The sequence below is a fragment of the Macroventuria anomochaeta genome (assembly GCF_010093625.1).
Source record: "Macroventuria anomochaeta strain CBS 525.71 unplaced genomic scaffold BU25scaffold_13, whole genome shotgun sequence".
In the NCBI taxonomy this organism is placed as follows: Eukaryota; Fungi; Ascomycota; class Dothideomycetes; order Pleosporales; family Didymellaceae; genus Macroventuria; species Macroventuria anomochaeta.
The window spans coordinates 122,489-141,701 of NW_022985374.1; the positions used below are offsets into that span (position 1 = coordinate 122,489).

Sequence of the window (19,213 nt, forward strand, 5' to 3'; positions counted from 1 at the left end):
GTGCCAACTCCGAATCGGTAGGTGAGAGACAAATGAAATGGGCTGCCGAAGCACTTTTGCCAATCCAGACAATCTTCCCAACCTGTTCCTAAACCACCAACCATCTATACCCTACTCAATCTCTCCCTCTCCATAGCGCCAACATAGAGCCAGTCCTGGAAAATACAACTCCAACTTGAGACATATGGAAATCAGCTTGTGTAAGGATGGCTTTTGGCGAAGCTGGAAAACAAAGCATCGCGGCGCTGAACGAGCTATTCAAACAAGCGCAGAACGAGAGTCATCTTAGGCAACGCAGAGATGTGCCATAGAAGTGCTGAAGGACAGGCGGGAGCTGGCAAGCGAAAGAATGATATAGTAGCAATGTGCCAGCGTGTCCAGTTGTTCTGCGAGCAGAAGTTCAGTAACCATGTCACCTCTTGCGCTTCTTGCTCTTGTCGAGAGCGCTGGCAGTGAGCGCAAAGTGTGAAGCGTCGACTGGCATGCTGTGGTGCTCGTGCATGGGCGGCGGGCCCATGGAGGTTGTAGCTGGAGCTGTCTTGACTGACACTCCCATGTGGCGTCCATAACGCCCCTTGCGACCATTGCCCTCGTCCTCACTGACACAGCCCTCGGCACCAATGCCGGCATCCTTGCAACGCTGGCAAGGTCTCTGACGATCGCAACCCTTCTTACTTTTACGGCATCGTTGGCAACGTGGTTTGGACGAAAGGTCCTCGTCATCAGCACCAAATTGATGCTGAAAGTTGAGTGAGGCAGTTGACGCCTTGCGCGACTGCGAAGGCAGTGAGGTCGGAGACATGGGCGGCTTGGTGGTGCCGTTGGTCTTTGCCTTGGACTTGGTTGAGAGCGTGCGTGGCTTCGCAGGCTTGCCAGGCTTAGCCAAGACAGAAGAGCGGACCTTTGGCACGCCGAACTGGACTCGGGCGTCGTTTTGCTGATCAAGCACGACATCGTCGCTCTCTCCCTTAAAGGAGTCATTGTTGTCGTCGTACTCATCGCCACTGCTGAATCCATTATCGTAAGCACGGGCAGGGTTGTTCGCTCGCTCCATTGTGTATGGCAGAGGAGGAAGTTCGCTGCCATTGTGGCTACCGTCGTCGCTCTCATCGCTGGAGGAAGCAGCATCAGCCTTGCCGCTGAAGGTATCGTCGAGAGTTGAGGTGGAGGTGCGACCGTGTGTGGAGAAGTTGGAAGCATCTCCTAGACGCATGAGCTGGCGGGCGACATCTTCGTCAGAGATGACACTCAGAGTGTGCTCAGGCGTTGGCAGGACTCCACCACTGTTGGAGTAGCGGTGCGTGTACTGGCGTGGCTTGTATCCTGCTGTACCACTGGACATTGAGTACGGCGTAACGAGCCCATTCGACATGTATGAGCTGTCACCCTGGCCGTAGCTCTGCGGCGAAGGAAGCGGGTGCGAGTATGAGAATGTCTGCTGGTTGTTCATAGAGTATGGTGAACCGGCCACGTTACCGCTGATTCGGCGCTGAGGAGAGACGGACGAGATGGAGTTGGTCATTGGGACCTGAGGAGGAACGAAAAGAGGTAGCTCCTGAACGAGGAGCTGGTGTCAGAAAGTATGCACAATATAGCCAGTCGAGAAACACTTACGGAGCTGTCAAACTTCGCTCGTTTGCGACGACCACCCTCGACAATGTTATCGACACTGATGTCAGCGCTTGCCAGAGGCTCTTTACGAGAGCGGCGCGAGCTGGTAACAGAGCCGTCGCCATCGCTGTCACTGTACTCGCCGTGCTGTTCAGCGAAGCTACCATGGGAGCTGTTTCCACGACTCTTGACAGTTGGGCGGTTGCGTCGAGAGTGGGTTGCAGCTGAAGCACTCCTCCTACCGCGAGGGTGTGGGGACTGGCTCTGACGTCCAGAGCGCGAGCCTGCCCTTGAGCCAAGCTGCTGGTTGAGGTTTGGTGGGAGCATTTGGAAGCCGTCTTCCAAGAGGTGATGAGGACGACGAGGAGATACTGTCAGCTGGCGAGGGGCAGGCGAGTAGTCATCTGCATCAGGATCTTCTGTTGAGACTCGTACGTAGACGACCATGCCATGGTCGAAGTTCTCATACCTCGCAATCAGGATGTTGCCATGACGGTCCTCAAAGATGACGCCCCTGCGCTCATACAGTCCGTAGAAATTCTTGACCGTTGTAATGATCGAATCAGTCGTATCGTGAGGGAAGATGTTCACCCTCATTGGCAGTCGAGCCCGGTGCTGGGGGGACTGAGGAAGCAGAAGCTCAAAGCTGACCTGCTTGGACGGCACCTGCTTGGAGGGCGATAGAGAATCGTGCGCTGAGGCCGTCTCCGTACTAGGATAGACGCCCATCATGCTGGAGTCACGTTCCTGTGCAAGCATATCGTAGTCTGAGACAGAATGCCTCGAGTTGTGGTGGTGGCCCGCAGCACGGCCTTCGATGCTTTCGGTGGTGGATCTTGCGCTCGACACCCGAGGTTGCGCAAGGAGGTGGGAGACTTGCATACCACGGCTCCTGATACCAGAGTCCGGCTCTATAGCCTTCACAACGAGGCTAAGTGTATATGGGCGCGGATGATTGACCGATCCTGCCGGTGTCGCAAGGGCCTCGGAGCGAATGGCTGTCGGAGGGGAGGGTAATCGAATATCGTGTCTGGGAGATGGCCTGTCAGTAGATGGCCTTTAATGACAGTTTGTATGATACTCGGCGCTCCACATGATGGCCCCGAGAGGCTTTGATGGCTTTGATGGTATGGGACGTCGTCACCACTGCCGGATGGGCCGTCCTGAGGGAAGCCGGTGACAGCAGGGTTGAAGGCCCAAGGGGCCGCCATCAGAGACAACTGCATGTGCTGGAGCGATCGCATGGGCATACTGAGAGACATACATACCGGCTGTAGTGTATGTGAAGCCAAACAGGCTCTACTGGGGGTTTGCGATGTGTACCGCCGCTGGCTGAGGCACCGGGTTAGCGGTCGAGTGCGCCCAGCAAGATTGGGGCCATGAGAGTGCTGAATGGCGGTTCCAAGGGCACTGTATAGCGGACGAGGGCGCTGGAGACTTACGAGAGTGGTTGTGTTGGCTCTGGAAGGTGGTGTGGAGAGGAAGAGGAGTGCGTTGGGGTGGTCATTCGCTAATGACCTTCCGACATGACCACGACGCCAGCGACTTGGGAATGCTTGAGCGGCAACAATGCGCCTTCCTACGACTGTCAACCCTACAGATTGCTGGTCGCCTTTGCAGTGAGAATCAGTTCTAATGGTATATGTACTGCTATGTGAGCGTTCTTCTCCAAGCGCATTCATCCCATCTTCGTACAGCCGCGAGCGCATCACGCCCATGCTGCCCCCACGCCCCGAGGTAGGCTCAGTGGACCTATCATAGTATGCTGAATTAGGAGTTTATAGCATGTACACATTACTAGAACTATCTGTTGCTTCGTTGGCGCATGCTATTCGACGTTATGTAGAGTCTCAGGGCGGCACCTATGCGCCCAGACATTGAACCTCACGGGCATAGAGTAGGGCAAGCAAATGACTAGTTGGACATGATAACAAGCAGTCTGCGCAAAGAACTCCGAGACTCGCTACCACCGTGCTCGACAATACATCGGACTTGGCTGCCCGAGCTGATACGCCGCTTTGTTGGCTCGTTCCCTAGCTCCAGTGTGGACAGAACGAGCACCCTGATGCGCAATATAAACTCCTCCAGGGTACTTCAAGAACTCGATATCAGAGACGCCATATGGTACGGATATAATTAGGCAGACCAGACACCTCCCGTTCCCCAGATCGAGGGAAGCGCTGGGGCTTCGTTGGCAGCTGATTCTTGGCGTCTATTGGAGAAATCTCCGCGCAACGGTCAATGCAAAACACATTCTGTGGGGATCACTCCTTGGATGACAACTGTCGACGTGATCGCCTGAACTTTCCGTACATATTGATTGTGTTTGGAGGCATGCGCCCCACCAGAACGTTCTGAACTTGGTCTGCTGTTGTGGATAATTCTGTGACAGCACGATCGCAAAGTCGCAGTATGCGACCCACTTGTATGAGCAGCATACTCTAGCGCTTTCGGTTTGCGACTTCAGCGACGATTCCCTGAATGATCGTGCTACTGAAATTCTCCACCCTGCATGCAAGTGAACGAGCAGCCAAGCCAGACATGAGTAGCGCCGCAGGTAGACTTGTAGCTTTGTGGCATGGATAGTTGGCCGAGAACGATGAGGGGTCAACCATGAATTGTGGCTCTCCCGCACTTTGCGCAAGCCATCTGAGCGCGGGAAAGCAGTCGCGGACCTTTTGACAGGCCGATCTTTGACATGTGGACACAGCGCCGTCTCGTCAGAGCGACGGATTGTGTCGGTGATGTGTCGGTGAAGCTCTCGGCCCACTCCTCAGTGCCCGCGGGGAGACAAAGCACGCGAACGATTTGCGACAACAACAAACAAGCAAGGGCTTCCAGGCAAATACAAAGCAAACCTCCTTTCACAAGGCGACTTGGAGCGATGGCGCCAGGGCCAGATGACAGCAGGCGGCAGGTTTGAAACTTAGAGGCAGTGCGCTGGATGGTTGGCTGTGCGCTGCACATTGTGGGCCACTTCTGGCCGGCGGGGATGGCGGCGCAGCGATCGCAACAACATCCGAAGTCTTTCGCGAGTGCGACCACACCTTTCTGAAACATATTCGGGCAGTTGCAAGTGTTGTCGAGAAGTCTGAGATCATGAGCTGCATCACGTGCGGTCGTGTGTGAAAGGCGTCAAATTCAGGGTTCTTGGCGCGTCTCCTGACAGCTGGGGTCCCCAACGCCATATCTCTCAGCACAAGTGCCGGAATTCATTCTCAAATTACTGAAAGACTATGGATGTTTTGTGGATATCCAGGATAATTTGTTGAGAATTCATCTGCGGTGTGTGGGGTAGCACATTGAGGAAGGGCTTTTCGTTGTTCTCTCGGTGGACGCGTTTTATGACATCGCCGTTGCTCTGGAAGGCACGCTAGCGCCCGTTCCGGCGAAGCGTCGCATAGCTCGAGCTAGCATGTTGATTCGATGTCCGGGCCTCTGTTTGTTGTTTACAGAGCTCAACCCGTCTCCATATATACTTTGCATCCAGCCCGGCTGCTGTTGTCACCACCACGTCTCGCGTCACCCGACAACAGTTGTCCGAGTATCTCATTGCCGCCAAGTTAAATGGAGAGTTTTGTTATATCGCCCTCTGTTTTGTAGCGCTTCGACACCAGCGCCGCCCCTATCGAGCTCGTCGCCAACACTCATTTCGTTCGCGATCGCTGCCGAGACCAACATCCATCTGAGGGACTATTAACATCAATTGACAGATACACAGCAAAATGGACGCAAAGGTGAGTGCGCTGCCTCCTCTCCGCCTTCACCTTGTGGCGGACCGTGCGACTAGCCTGTTGTTTACCGACGCCCGTTTGAGTTGGATATCAGAAGTTTCCTCAACGTACATCTCGACACTCACTAACTCACTTCTCTTGTAGCCACAACGCCCTTCGCGAGGTCTTCGTGTGCGCGACGAGAACGTGCCGCCTCAGTTACCAGCCGGGAAAGCTCTTAAGCAGGGCAAGTCGGTGTCTGCACTGAACGGACTCTCAATGCCAGCTGGAGCCATTAAGCCGGCCGCTAAGCGGGCCCCTTTTGCAGATGTCAGCAACACTACGAGGCAACCCGTTGCGAAGGACGACATCCACCTTGCTGGCAAGAAGAAGGAGTCTCTAATGCTGAAGGACCCTGCAGTGGTCTTGATTAAGGAGCTGGAGAAACCCGGCGCATTGCTACGACCAGCGCAGCGACCTCTGTCGACTATCACCGCGAGAACGAACACATCGATCAGCACTGAGTCAGTCGAGTCTGCTATCCCAAAGCACGTCACCATTGAGGCCTCTACCAATGCTCGCAAGACCATAACGAAGAAGCCGACCACCGTTTTCCACGAGTCTAAGGCTGAGATCATCCCTGAGACCACCACAACAACTGCCCCAACACGGCAAGCATTGACGTCGCGGGCCACCTCATTTCCGATTGAGGACCGTGCGCCAGTAGCAACAGAGCCAGCAGCTGTTCGCCCAATCGAGACTGAGGTCAATATCCCTGCGCAAGAACAAGAGAAGGCGGTCAAGGTCGACGCGGAAGAGAAGTACGAGTATCTTGATGCTCTCGAGGAGCAAGCACGTGTCATTGAACAGGAACGCAATGAAGAGCTTGCAAAGCTCAATCAAGAGGAGTACTGGGATGAAGATGATGAGGAAGAGTACTATGATGCCGATGGGTATACAACTGCAAGGTCTCTTCGTTCGCGCGGCGACAACACCACTGGTGGGGTTACATTGGTTCTTGCGCCGCGCATCACAGCAAAGACACAGCGTGAGCTTGAGGCCGCAAAGCAGTTCGTCGAGCTGCACAGGTCTCCTGAGGACGTTGAAGACGAGCAGTGGGACACATCGATGGTCGCTGAGTATGGCGACGAAATTTTCGAGTACATGCACTCCCTCGAAGAGAAGATGAAGCCGAACGCCAACTACATGGACCACCAAGCCGAGATCCAATGGTCAATGCGATCGGTGCTTATGGACTGGCTTGTCCAGGTTCACAACCGTTTCACGCTCTTGCCTGAGACACTCTTCCTTGCAGTCAACTACGTCGATCGTTTTCTTTCTGCAAAGGTCGTTTCTTTGGGCAAGCTCCAGCTTGTCGGCGCCACTGCTCTGTTCGTTGCTGCCAAGTACGAGGAGATCAACTGCCCTTCGGTTCAAGAGATTGTGTACATGGTCGACGGTGCCTACACTAGTGACGAAGTTCTCAAGGCTGAGCGCTTCATGCTCAGCATGCTGCAGTTCGAGCTCGGTTGGCCAGGGCCGATGAGCTTCCTGCGCCGCATCAGCAAGGCGGACGATTATGACCTAGAGACACGAACCTTAGCCAAGTACTTCCTTGAGATCACAGTCATGGACGAGCGCTTCGTCAGCTGCGCCCCAAGCTTTCTAGCTGCTGGCGCTCATTGTCTGGCCCGCTTCATGCTGAAGAAGGGCGACTGGGTATGTAATCGTGCCTGCTTCGTTCGAACATAAGCTAACAAACACCAGTCTCAAGCCCACGTCCACTACTCTGGCTACACTCTGAGCCAGCTACGACAGCTTGTCTCTTGTATAATGGAGTGCTGCGACAACCCTCAGAAGCACCACGCCGCCGTTTACGAGAAATACACCGACAAGCGTTACAAGCGCGCGTCCATCTTTGTCGAGACGGAGATCGCAAAGGGCTTCCAGCTCCCCTTCGCCTCGAGGGACAGTCTTGCTGGTCAAACGTGGAGACGAAAGTGAATACTTCCTCGCTTGCCTTCACACTGACCCTTGACTTTGACACCTGTTCTGACGAGCTCGCAGGTGTCGCATGACAGCGCACTTGATCTCCCACCAGAACGTTGCTACCTCCAGCAACCACCAACATGGTCATCATCGGAATCTCCTTCATTCTTGTTTATTGTTTCCCGACAGTAGCACGTGGCGTTTTGGCGGCTTTCTGGACCATAGTCAACACCAGCAACAACCTCAACCTTCAGCAGCTCGACCATCATTTGGCAACTACGGCTTCTTGGTCTGACAGTCTCCAGGCTGCCCCACAAGCGCTCTCGCCACCCAGCATAGCGAGCATAGCGCCATCACAGTACCATTTCCCTTCTGAGTATATTTTCAGCATTGCGAGCGTGGCGGATACATCACGATGACACGAAGTCATGAACATCAGCACAGCACATCAGTTTTTAATCCCCCTTACATCACGGCGTGGAAAGGTTTTCTTAGCAAGCTTTCTGGCTTCTTGTCACTTTGGTTCAGTCTTGGAGGCTTTGGTTTCTCAAGGAGTATAGACAGGCATCGCGCTATGTGCGAGTCGTCCGGGGGTCTTCATCTGCTTTGGCGTCATGCGATCGTCCTCATGGGCGAATAGTCAAGAAAAGCTGATTAATGCTTGTATCCTTCAAAAACTACCCAAATTTGCATTTGGTGCCATTGACTGGTAGTGACTCTCACGGTTGACATGCCAACGGATGCATCATGTTTTGAGACCACCAACGACGCATGGGAGGCATGGAGTATGACAGGAGGCTGTGTACAAGGTTGTCTCGTTTCATCGTTTGGCATTGGTCTTCTGGCTCGCTAGGATTGGGCCGGTCGCATCTGTTGCTGACGATAGGTCTTGCACCAGACGGTCGCCAGGTCAACTGGTCTCCAAACAGGCCGGCAGAGCGGTCTCAGCGAGTCATTGTCTCCAGATGCAGCATTCGCATACCGCGTCGCCGCATCAACCAGTCTTCCTTCCAGCCCTCGTTTCAGACCTCGACCAATCGGTGTCCGCCACTATGTTCTGCCTCGCCGTACGATCGCTCGGGTATCTCAATGCATATGCTCGTATTGCCGGTCCGTGGGCCGTTGTTTTCCTTCCCTGAGTAGAGTAGTCCGCATGCGTAGAGGGCTAAACTGCCGGGCTCACTGCGATGCGCCTTCTGCCGGTGCGATCAAGACAACTGAATCACCTGCCAACAGTAAGTGTGACGTTCCATGGATCCCAAGCACATCAAAGACCTACCTCGTACAAACAGCATCTCGCTCTGCTTCTTTACCGTCCTGACGCGCGGTTCCTGATCATCTTCCTCTTCCTCCGCCACAAATATTGTCTCTTCGACGTCGCCGAGAACGAGATTGCAATGCGAGTCATATGCCTACACCCAACCGTTAGCTGCCATCTTTGCGCTCACTCAAACTGCGCAAACATACATGTAGTCTGCCCTTCAATTCGCGATCGCCACGTAGTTTGACAAGAACAATCTCATCGATGCACAGGCGCACAAGGTCGAGGGGCTCGTTGGTCTCTTCTTTCTCGTCCATGGTGGGCTGTGTGTTGCTGGGTTGAGCTGTGGTGCGGATGATCAACGCGAGGTTCAACTTTGGCAGCTGCGATCATGTCTTGGCGCGGGGACCTTCCTCGCCAGTGCCTAGAGCTAACCGTGTTTAGTCACTAGCGCGCTAGATTGCGTCAGGTCCAGGCTCGTGGTCTCTTGCTTGATGTCTCAACAACCACTACGACAAGAGACAACTAAAAGTGACATTACTTTACCAGGATTCGCTCACATTCATTCAAGGATACCGACATTTGACAGTGCAGGACCACAACGGTCACCAGGCTACAGATACACATCGCCCCACCACGATCACTACCATGGCTGAGCTCCAAGGCCAAACACAGAAGGAGGAGGAGAACCCGCTCTTGGCAGCACGTCCGCCCACTACTGATCCGATCACATACCTCACAATTGTGGAATATAACCTTACAGAGGAGAATCTGCCGGTTTTGCATCAAGTCCTCCAGGATCCTGAGTTGACGGCGAACATCGGCTGGGACCTTATCCACCTGCTGCTCCCACTCCTTCCAGCATCCGAAGAATGTCTGCAAGATATTGCGACCAAGGGCAACCCAAGAGAATGCGTCTTGAAGGTTACAGAAGCGCTGCGGCTACTGGAATTCGAAGATCCGCGTGAAGATACGGATGACGACGAACAAGACGTCGAGGAAGGCGGGGCGAAGCTCAAAGTACCGGAAGTTGGAGTGGGGGAATCGAGCACGAGTCCTGCCTTCCCACGCACGATACTGCCGCCCTTGCCGGTGCTCAAATTCGAGATTCTTCTCAATTTATTGGCTACGCTGCACAGAAGGGTCAAGACCAAGTTCCCCAGCCGCTTCCTCTCAACAAGTTTGCAAGCTGTTCTGGTTGCATTCAACAGAGCAAATACGCATCAGGAAGAGCTTACATTGGCCGCAATCAAGCTTGTGAAGACACTTTCTGGAACCAAGAGGCCACATCTACCGTCGAGACGAAGCAGCGGCAATCTTCTAAGTCGGACAAACACCAACGGAACCCAGGCCGACCCAGAAGCACAAAATGAAGCACCAACTGTCGGTGAGAGGACGCTGGTGAACCGTTTACTTCAATCTTTCATCACGCATGTTCTCGAGGACTACGTGCTCTCGCTGACTTCGGATGACGATGTTCCAGGTCTGTCGTGGGCCAGCAGATTGATGGAGAAATACGAGCCGCAGAGGATACCGAACAAGCCGAACTACCAGAAGTATGCGGACCGATTCGCAGAAGATGAGGATCTGAGATCAAGGACCGCTATCCTTGGGCAAGTGGTCGCATTAGCGCAAGACCTAGGGCTGAAGACAGAGGAACTAATCTCAACTATTCTGGATCCCGAAGTTGAGGAAAGGGGTGTCCCAGGCACTGAAGACGAGCCGCCTGCTACTGCTACCGATATCCCACTGTCGAGAACTGGCGCGCTCATCCTATACACTGCACGAAACGTCAAGCAAGAGCTGTACGCAGCGGCTCAAGGAGACGAGAGGACCTCAATTCCCATCTTCCCTGGTCATGCAGCTATACTCAAGAACTTCGTTGGCACTCTTGGTCCACAAACAGTCGGTCTTGAGCCCGAAGCACTCCTCGACACTATTCTCGCCCTCGGCCTCATCGCCCTAGAGAACAATAACGTCGGCGAACCCCGAGACGACGAGTCCTTTGCGCAATACCTCCAAACTGTCTCACTCATCTCTGCAAACACGCCCTCTCCCAGTCTCCGGGGGCATGCACATTACCTTACAACCACCATCCTGCGCTCCCACCCCCACGATCTCGTCCGCCTGACATTCATCCGCGACACGCTCGAGCACTGTCCGTATGAGAACCTCAAAGCAAGCGCAGTATCCTGGCTCAAAGGCGAGACGCTCGAAGCAAATGGCCCGCACGCCGACACCGACGACGACGCTCAAACATCCATCTTCGCAACCCCCGTGGCGCTGCAGACCGTTGCGCCTTACCTCTGGCCAGACCTCAGCAGTCACTATGCGTCGACGAGCGTCGAGGTGAGCGACTCGTGGATGCAGTTCAGGCAAGAACTCGGTTTCTATGTTGCTGCACTTAACTTTTATTACCTCTTGCTTCAGGCGCAGCATCTGCACGAGCCGCTAGGAGTGAAAGCTCTTGATGTTACGCATTATATTGGGCCGCTGAAGGAAGTTGCTGCGAGGTTTCAGAAGGAGTTGGGAGAAGTTGGTGAGCTGAATGCTGTAGTTGAGGAAGGGAAGGCAAGAGAGCAGGCGTTGGCTGATGTGGGACTGCTGCAGAAGATTATTGAGTGGGTTGAGGCTGGCCAGAAGAAGGTGTAGATGTGTGTGGCAGTTGATTTGTCTAGCTATGGTGTTCAAGATATAGACGTAGCCAAACCTATATAAATATAGCGTTAAAGGTCTAAGGACAATGATCTTTACTTTGGTAATATTGATGTTATACAAAAGCACTAACTGTCACGTGTTTATCCGCTGCCATCACCAGCACCACCTGTTCATCTTGCATCACATCAACATGCAAAAACGATAACAAATCGTCGCAGTGCCAAAAAGAATCGCTCATGCGACCGATATGGGACTCGAACCCACAACCTTGGCCTTAGGAGGGCCACGCGCTACCATTGCGCCAACCGGCCAGCTTGAAAAGATTTTTGTTGCTGTGATGAAAATTGATATTATTTGTTGTATTATATCCCATTCTAAAATGGTCCTAACTCAATCTTGTAACATCATGAAATCTGGTACTGTCTTTGCGATTACATACAGATGAATATCGGCGTGTAGCATGTTTGTGAGGTTCTTTGGTTGTCAATGTGCGGATTTGTTCGGTTCGTGAGGTCTGGATGAGTCAGGGTGCGAACACCATGCATGACCACGTAGAAATCCCGATGTCATCTCAGAAAGCTAAATTACAGGGATTCAGAAAGGCTTCGCAATTGCAATGGCAGGGGTATCAGGTTTCGCTCTTTGAAAAGATGCCTCGATCGTTGTAGAGGACAAGGATCAAGCACGCAATAGAGACCTCGATTACAAATGTGGAAGGACGTAGACAGAAGCTATGGGCCTCATCTCGTTTAGCAATCTATTTTCACACATTGATCTTCACTCTCTTGCACATTGTCGTCGCAACATTCGATTTACAAGTCCCATACCGTGAAGTTTGCTGCCAATCAGCTTGCAGACCCTCATCTCGGACGCTCGCGGCAAGACTCTGTATCTTTTACGTTTCGCGTTCCACTTTCTCAACCTCACCCAAACTCGCGTAAGAAATTGCGCTCAGGAACCGCGAAAAATGGTATGCGCACCGTAAAGCTGCGAGTCCTGGAGGCCAGGATACTGAATACCACGTCAAGGTTCATGCAGACGCGTCTGCCTTTGCTGATGGCTTGACCAAGCAGGAGGTGTATGCGCAAGTCCTGGAGCAGGCTAGGGCGCTGTTTGATGGACAGCGGAATTGGGTAAGAAAGAACATGCAACGTGCTGAACGAAGAAGGGATCGAAGAGGAGATGTGCTAACGGATTGATAGGTCTGGTACGTATATTGGACTCAGCAACCACCTTGTCCATGATATACGAACATTTTGAGGACATCAGTCTGGACGCACAAACAAATAACTAACACCTTCCTAGCAACTTCGCAAACACAGCATCCCTCCTTTGGCACGCCTACCACTCTCTGCCAGCCCCTTCCTCTAGCGTCAACTGGAGCGGGTTCTACTTCCTCGACCCTTCTAACCCGCAGCAACTTCTCCTCGGCCCGTTCCACGGGCAAGTAGCATGCCAAACTATCGCATTCGGGCGCGGCGTATGCGGCGCCGCTGCGCAAACTAAGCAGACCCAGCTCGTGCCAGACGTGGAGAAGTTCCCCGGACACATTGCGTGTGACGGCGCGAGCAAGAGCGAGATCGTTGTGCCGATCATCAAAGATGGGAAGGTGAGTCATCAATCCTCGTAGCATTGCAAGAGCAGTGCTATTCTGCGCCATGGGGTCTGAGCTGACCCGTACCAGGTCGTCGCTATCATCGACATTGATTGTGCTGAGGAGAAAGGCTTCAGCGAGGAGGATCAGAGTGCTCTTGAGGAGCTAGCTGCCCTGCTCGCTGAATCCTGCGACTTCTGAGTGCGCATGGAGCATGCGAGGGGCGTTCGAGTGCGTCTCAGCCGGCTGCGTTGATAATAACTGTCGCTGATGTGTAGGAGGGGAGCAGGATGGCCTAACATGATCATCAAGACATCATGGTCACCCTTAGGGGAGGAAGTAAAGTAGCCTAACATGATCAATAAAGACATCATGGCATCAATTCTAGCTTTCAATGTTCCATGAGGGTGATTCAACTCAACAAGCTGTGCGTTGTCTAGTGTCTTGTGACGCCTGCGATTTATTCATTCTTACCTAGGTGTTCCATACGTACTACACCCGAAAGAGCACCAGTACAATCAACAACTAGCTAGGAATGAAAGAGAATTGATCTAGCGTAATCACATTCAAGGCCCCTGTTCCAATCAACTTCCTAACGTAGTAACACCTTGACTCCACCACTCACACCAGTCCCTAACTTGAGCGAATGATCCATGCCACTAATCTGTGCGCCAGCAACTTCCGAAACGGACAGAATCGCTTGCAAAACGACCAAAAAGCAAGTTCTGGGTGACCTTAGACCTCATGTTGATCGATGTGTAGTGGTGATCTCACGCACAAACCGTCACTGCTCGAAAGCACACCTTGATTCTGGCCTTCTCCGACCCCCATAAGAAAACCTGAAATCGCCGTATGCGTCCCTATACCTGCGGCGAGGTCGATCAGGGTGTCTCCTTATGATGGGACCTGTGATAGACCGGCCAAAGGCAGTCCAGGAGTCTCTAGCGGCTCGGGAAGTACTAGCTTGAGCAACTGTGGGTCCTGCCGTGTTGGTAGTCGATGGGTGCTCGTGGAAATCTTCAAGTTGTTCTTCAGTTGGAGGCTCGCTAGGTGGGTGAGGCTGCTGCTGGGGCGACTGCTGGTTGAAGTCTCGGCCCGACAATGCTTGTAGTTGAGGTCCTAGGAACATTCGTGGTTCTTTCTAGGCTAGGAGCTAATACCGTCCCAGTGTTCCCAGCTTTCTTTAATTAACAAGACATCAATCTGAGGATGAGAGTGGATGTTCTCTGATTACCGCCAGTTGCTTTGCCAGTTGCGTCGTCGGAGGTGTCAGTTGGGCCAGTGGCTGTGTTTGTGGTTTCAATGATAGGGGAGAGTGCAAAGTGCGAGGGAGGGTAAATGTATGCGGCAGAGGTGCCTACGATAGAATTTGGTATGAGTGCCATGGTAGGGATTGAGTTGTGGAGTAGTATTCGGGCTCTCGAAGTCGAAAGGTTGGTGTCTTTGTAGAGCTCTAGGTGTGTGAAAAGGACAGGAAACATACCGCAAGGACACAATGGCTCGAATAACGCAGGCATACGCCCAGGGTACTTTTACGCACGCACAATTTTGGATTTGGATTTGGATTTGGATTGCCTCGAAAAATATGTTGACTTTCTCCAGGCTAAAGTATCAGGAACTTGTGGTTGGTGGTGAACTTATGGTTCATCGTAACAGAACTCTGGTTCAGCACCCTCTCAACCAAGTCTCGAAACTTGCAGATTCTACAACCTCATATAAGTCGACTGTCTCGACTTCCTCCACGCTCCTCACAAATTCCCAGACACTCTCCAGAATCCAACTTCAACTCCACCGCAGACGTAACCTTTACCCTCAACCCCAAAACACACCGAACACCTCCACACCAACACACATCCAGAATGGACATCGCATAATTCGACGGAACTATCTTCGAGTACCGGGCCTCAGCACAAGCTCGCAAATGTGCCGAGTACCTCCAGACCCGGCCATCTAACTCAAGAGCCGCCTACAATCACAACCCGAAATCCCAAAGCGGTACCTCTGGACACCAAAAGGTGCATATCGTCACTGGAGCGCATAAAAACCGCAGCACGCTTGCTTGAAGCCAAAGCGCAAAGATGAGGGGGCCGAAGACCTCCAGGCTACACATTGCTTCCAGCCTGTCGCTGAACAGCTTCCTGTTCGCAAGGACAAAGTCAAAGAGCGAGCGGTGATATCGGAGGATGAAGAAACAAGACAGGACGAAGAAGAGTGGAAGTTGGAGAGCGAGGATGGTCGGCGCCGGACTTGGATGAACAGGGAGGGTGTCAGGGTCATTGAGAAGAATGTGTGGTGGAAGTCGATTGCCAATTTCTAAGTGGGTGTGCCGATGGCGACAGCATCGGTGGAATTTTCCTTCAGTGAAGGCCTCCGTGGTGGCTTCCGGCTCCTTGAGTTGCCCCCAAGATTGTCTCCAGAGTGATGTTGCAAAAGCACGGAAGTGCACGATACCTGGGTACGGCATCGGCGAAATTGCAGACAGAAGAAAGATAGATCCAAATCGCTTGATTCGCTATGTGATGCACATGTATGCACTGTTTCGTCTAAAGATACCGGCCTAAGGACACTGGCTTGCATTGTCGATGCATATGTCGATGAACAAAAGAAACACCCGGGTGCATGCCAGCACCGTTAAACGCCTGGCTAAGAGATACATGATATTGAGTGGTATGGTATGTCGTCTTATGCGACTCCTTCAATAGAGGTGGAAAGTATGTACAATTGAAGTGAAGTCATGATGCCCCACCAAATCCTTGGCCGGGCTGAAGGTTGGGTTGAAAATAGGTCGAGAAGTCTAGGCAATGCAGAGGAGCCCAAATGCGACTTCCAACTTCCGGAATTTCCGGTCATGGCGGGGTCGGATGAGACTCTCGTGATGTCGAAAGATCGAGGAATGGACCCACTCGATTGTTTGAGTGAGAAAATAGTGCGACCTCGGCCGACATTTGCCGCGACACTGTGAAATTGGATGTTGTTGTTGTGGTTGTTGTCCATCGACGATGTTTGGAAGAGGATAGAAGTGTTGAGACAGATCGTTCCCATTGTGCAGTTAGAGTTCCATCTCTTCGATGTCCCTCATAACGACTTGTATCGAGGCACGTTTCGCCGCCTCTGCCAGCAAAGCTGCTGAGTTCAGGTATGCTGCGGTCTCGTTCTGAGTTGCACCAGCTCCTTGTCTGTTGGGATGGTACTCGTAGCTGGGATGTCTCTGGAGCTGCATTGGGTGTTGTTGCTGCTGCTGCTGCTGCTGGGACTGTTGTTGCTGAGGCTGGTTCAGAGAGCCAAAGAATTGCTGCTGCTGGGAATTTGGCATGGTTGGCGAGGAGAGAGGCGCTGCGGACTGGGGAGAGGGCGAGGCGAGGCTTGAGCTGCTGCTGTAGCTGGAGATCTGGGCACTGGAGGACTGTAGAGGAGCGACAACTGGGCGAGCAGGAAATTGCTGAGACATGGTCTTGGTGGTGGACATGAGTCGCGTTCGGAGGCTTTCGAAGATTCTTCTAGTTCTGGGGAAAAGAAGAAGTTTCGAAAGAGTGGAGAGAGACTACTGTATACGTCGTCGCACCGGCGTGCTAGGGGCGGCTGCGGGTGGTTTTAAAGTACCCGTGGTATCGCCGAGATGTGCGGTGTTCGGTAGCGAGACAATGTATCTAACGGTCGTCGTACACGTTTGGAGCACTTATATGTATTGGCCAATATATCCAAAGAAAAAAGGCTGAATAGTGGATAGAGCGCAGGTTAAAGGCAACAGGCGGCAGAGGAGAGATAGGAAGGCACTATCGGCGGCGTTTAAGCCGAGGCTGGCATGCCTCTATGGGCGGATCTCACTTGTGAAAGATAATTTCGTCACCGCCCGGAAAATCTACCGAAACAGCCTCCCTGTAGCCTCGTACTAATGGTGGCTTCGCATCGAGCACCACAGATCGTCGCGTAATTCGATCGCACATCAACTATCAGCGGGGTCGCGATTCACAGCAGAGATACAAAAGTTCTGAAACATGCCTGTGAGCGTCCGATGAACCTTCCCTCTGCGGTCCCGTGACTAATGTGCGCTGCAGCTCGTCCTTATCTCAGGTGAGCTTTACTTGCGTCTTTGTGGCAGAAAAAACAATTACCTGACCCGACGCTAGGATATCCGTCCGCGGGGAAGACTACACGAGCCCTCCAGCTCAAGGAATACTGCGAGTCCAAGATCGCCAGTACCGGTGCCGATGCCCGCGCCAGCCGACTGAAGGTGCACCTCATCAACGATCAGACGCTGGGTGTCTCGCGTGCTGTCTATCACACTGCCAGAGCCGAGAAGGATGCGCGTGCGGAGGAATATTCTGCCGTAAAGCGAGTGCTCTCGCGCGATGACATTGTCATCGCCGATGGTCTGAACTACATCAAGGGCTTCCGCTACCAGCTGTACTGCGAAGCAAAGGCTGTATCGACGCCCAGCTGTGTGGTCAGTAGTACCACTTTGTCTATATTCCGGAGCAGCACCGCTGACAATCCTAGAGGTGCACATAGGAACACCCGCCGACAAATGTCGTGAGATCAACACAGCGCTCCTGGCGGACAAGGACAAAGATGGAGGGTACGAAGAGGAAGACTTCGAGAACCTGATCTTCAGGTACGAGGAGCCGAACGGCATGACACGGTGGGACAGCCCTCTGTTCATCGTGGTGCAAGAAGATGAAACTGCCTGGTGCGACCAGGTCTGGGACGCCCTCGTAGGCAGTGACGGGAAGGCTAAGGTTGTCAGACCTCACCAGGCGACAGTGCTGGCACGTACCTCGACATGTTGAGTGACACAGCCACAGCTGACCATCTCTAGAAACCTGCGACTGAGCAGAATTACCTTTACGAGCTCGACAAGACCACGTCTGACATCGTCACCCAGATAACGACATATCAAAAGGACCATGCAGGGGAGGGAGGGGGACAGATAACGGTCCAAGACGTTGAGAGGCCTCTGGAGCTACCGGCGACGCCCATGACCCTACCACAGCTGCAGCGCATACGCCGCCAGTTCATCACCATGAATCGATCACACAGCTTCTCGAAAGCGCGAATAAGGGAAGTCTTTGTCGACTTCCTCAACAGCGAGTTCCTGCGCTAGAGCAGCGGCGACTCTCACGAGATTATGCTCAAACCGGCCCTTCTCACTGCACACGTCCGCTCAGATGCATGGAGCTGTGGATCCCGGACAGATTCTTCCACTCCACCGAGACACAGCCTTACCACCGTTCGTGGATATGGACAGCGTGAGCCTCTGCTTGCGTTGCATCCCTGCCGCCGAAGTAGGAAACTTGCGACCGTTTTGTGGTTTTGAACATGATCCGACTTCCTCCGGTGTTCTGGTACGATTCAGCCGCGAAGCACATCACGTTGATAGTTTCGACGCGGCAGTATCAGCTTCAGACGACATGGCGTGATATCATCGGCAGTCTGGTGGCCTTGCACGTCAAGGGTCCAAGCTCGCCGCCACGTACAGCAGCCCGACATCAGCAACGACGCGGATCCGCAAACTCAGGATGTGGCTGCTGGGAAGGTGGCATACACAGTCTTCTGATTGGAGACTTCTGACAAGCAATGAGTGTTACAAGGATTAAACACCAATCGAAACTAACACCTAACGAACACTATTCTGCGTTGTCATTGTGACATTTGACACCGTGAACCTGCATGCTCCAACTTTTTACGTGGGGAAAGCTTGCATTCCTCGCCTGTTTCTACTGCTACCAAACTTCAAAACAACACCTACAGTAACTAAAGACTCCCACAACCACGTACGATTCCCACATTCAATTCAATCCGTAGGGCCGGACTTCCTTTTCGTACGCGCTCGCTTTTCCTTTCCACCACATCGCGACACCCCCAGTCGGCAAACCTTGCGTCAGCCCACCTCGCAGATCGGCCCACGTGCGCCACCACTCCACATTTGGGGTACGTTAGCCTCAGACTAGATTGTAGTGGGGCATAGAGGTGTGGGACGCTGTGGACGCGGGCAGACTTCCGCTGCTCCGAGGGGTGCCATGAGGTAGGTGTCACGGTTTAGTGAGTACACTGGTTATGGTCATGGTGTTGTGGCTGGGAAACCTGCGGAGTGGGAACTAGATTGGGGAAGAAGGTAGAGGATGCGCAGTGCGAGGTTTGGCGCTTGGGGAGAGTTGTGCGTGGAACCGTTCGTGCTTCTGGTTTCATAGAACACGATACGGAGCACTCACAGATACGCAACCCTCACGACATTTGTGGTTCCTGGGTACGTTATTCTGCAGTGCACCTTCAAGCTTATTCGCTCCTCTTCCATACGCGGATTCACCTCGACGATTACTATTCCCGCACCGATCGCAGACTTGCGGCTGTGACGTGAAAGAACCTGGGGTGCGTCACTGCGGGGATAGT

General features: G+C 53.1%; 8 protein-coding genes and 1 non-coding gene across 9 annotated transcripts; 4 read left to right on the forward strand and 5 right to left on the reverse strand.

Moving 5' to 3' along the window:
- Positions 1-412: 412 nt before the first annotated feature.
- BU25DRAFT_339475 (uncharacterized protein) lies at positions 413-2,493 on the reverse strand (the record flags this gene model as incomplete). The annotated part of the gene is made up of 2 exons (XM_033702774.1): positions 413-1,555; positions 1,615-2,493. The coding sequence occupies 2 exons, from the start codon at positions 2,491-2,493 to the stop codon at positions 413-415; spliced, it is 2,022 nt and encodes a 673-aa protein (XP_033562542.1).
- A 2,843-nt stretch (positions 2,494-5,336) lies between these two features.
- On the forward strand, positions 5,337-7,328 carry BU25DRAFT_457687 (uncharacterized protein; the record flags this gene model as incomplete). Its single annotated transcript, XM_033710126.1, has 3 exons — positions 5,337-5,348; positions 5,490-7,043; positions 7,092-7,328. The coding sequence occupies 3 exons, from the start codon at positions 5,337-5,339 to the stop codon at positions 7,326-7,328; spliced, it is 1,803 nt and encodes a 600-aa protein (XP_033562543.1).
- A 665-nt stretch (positions 7,329-7,993) lies between these two features.
- On the reverse strand, positions 7,994-8,918 carry BU25DRAFT_390957 (like-Sm ribonucleoprotein). The gene is made up of 3 exons (XM_033704595.1): positions 8,781-8,918; positions 8,593-8,725; positions 7,994-8,539 (listed from the first exon to the last, which is right to left on the reverse strand). Exons 1-3 carry the CDS (start codon positions 8,889-8,891, stop codon positions 8,493-8,495), a joined length of 291 nt encoding a protein of 96 aa, XP_033562544.1. The 5' UTR covers positions 8,892-8,918; the 3' UTR covers positions 7,994-8,492.
- Positions 8,919-9,086: 168 nt separating this feature from the next.
- On the forward strand, positions 9,087-11,305 carry BU25DRAFT_409919 (DUF1760-domain-containing protein). Its single transcript, XM_033706166.1, has one exon. The coding sequence runs from the start codon at positions 9,223-9,225 to the stop codon at positions 11,224-11,226; it is 2,004 nt and encodes a 667-aa protein (XP_033562545.1). The 5' UTR covers positions 9,087-9,222; the 3' UTR covers positions 11,227-11,305.
- A 166-nt stretch (positions 11,306-11,471) lies between these two features.
- On the reverse strand, positions 11,472-11,543 carry BU25DRAFT_t65. Its single transcript has one exon. It is a non-coding gene; the product is annotated as a tRNA-Arg (tRNA).
- Positions 11,544-12,199: 656 nt separating this feature from the next.
- Positions 12,200-13,027, forward strand: BU25DRAFT_420840 (GAF domain-like protein; the record flags this gene model as incomplete). The annotated part of the gene is made up of 5 exons (XM_033708049.1): positions 12,200-12,202; positions 12,261-12,365; positions 12,435-12,439; positions 12,538-12,841; positions 12,917-13,027. The coding sequence occupies 5 exons, from the start codon at positions 12,200-12,202 to the stop codon at positions 13,025-13,027; spliced, it is 528 nt and encodes a 175-aa protein (XP_033562546.1).
- A 269-nt stretch (positions 13,028-13,296) lies between these two features.
- BU25DRAFT_420841 (uncharacterized protein) lies at positions 13,297-14,211 on the reverse strand (the record flags this gene model as incomplete). The annotated part of the gene is made up of 3 exons (XM_033708050.1): positions 13,297-13,318; positions 13,630-13,945; positions 14,061-14,211. 3 exons carry the CDS (start codon positions 14,209-14,211, stop codon positions 13,297-13,299), a joined length of 489 nt encoding a protein of 162 aa, XP_033562547.1.
- A 1,664-nt stretch (positions 14,212-15,875) lies between these two features.
- On the reverse strand, positions 15,876-16,274 carry BU25DRAFT_457690 (uncharacterized protein; the record flags this gene model as incomplete). The annotated part of the gene is made up of 1 exon (XM_033710127.1): positions 15,876-16,274. One exon carries the CDS (start codon positions 16,272-16,274, stop codon positions 15,876-15,878), a length of 399 nt encoding a protein of 132 aa, XP_033562548.1.
- Positions 16,275-16,682: 408 nt separating this feature from the next.
- Positions 16,683-18,035, forward strand: BU25DRAFT_33929 (chromatin associated protein KTI12). The gene is made up of 5 exons (XM_033702765.1): positions 16,683-16,827; positions 16,882-16,897; positions 16,954-17,270; positions 17,326-17,592; positions 17,643-18,035. Exons 1-5 carry the CDS (start codon positions 16,822-16,824, stop codon positions 17,925-17,927), a joined length of 891 nt encoding a protein of 296 aa, XP_033562549.1. The 5' UTR covers positions 16,683-16,821; the 3' UTR covers positions 17,928-18,035.
- Positions 18,036-19,213: the final 1,178 nt, after the last annotated feature.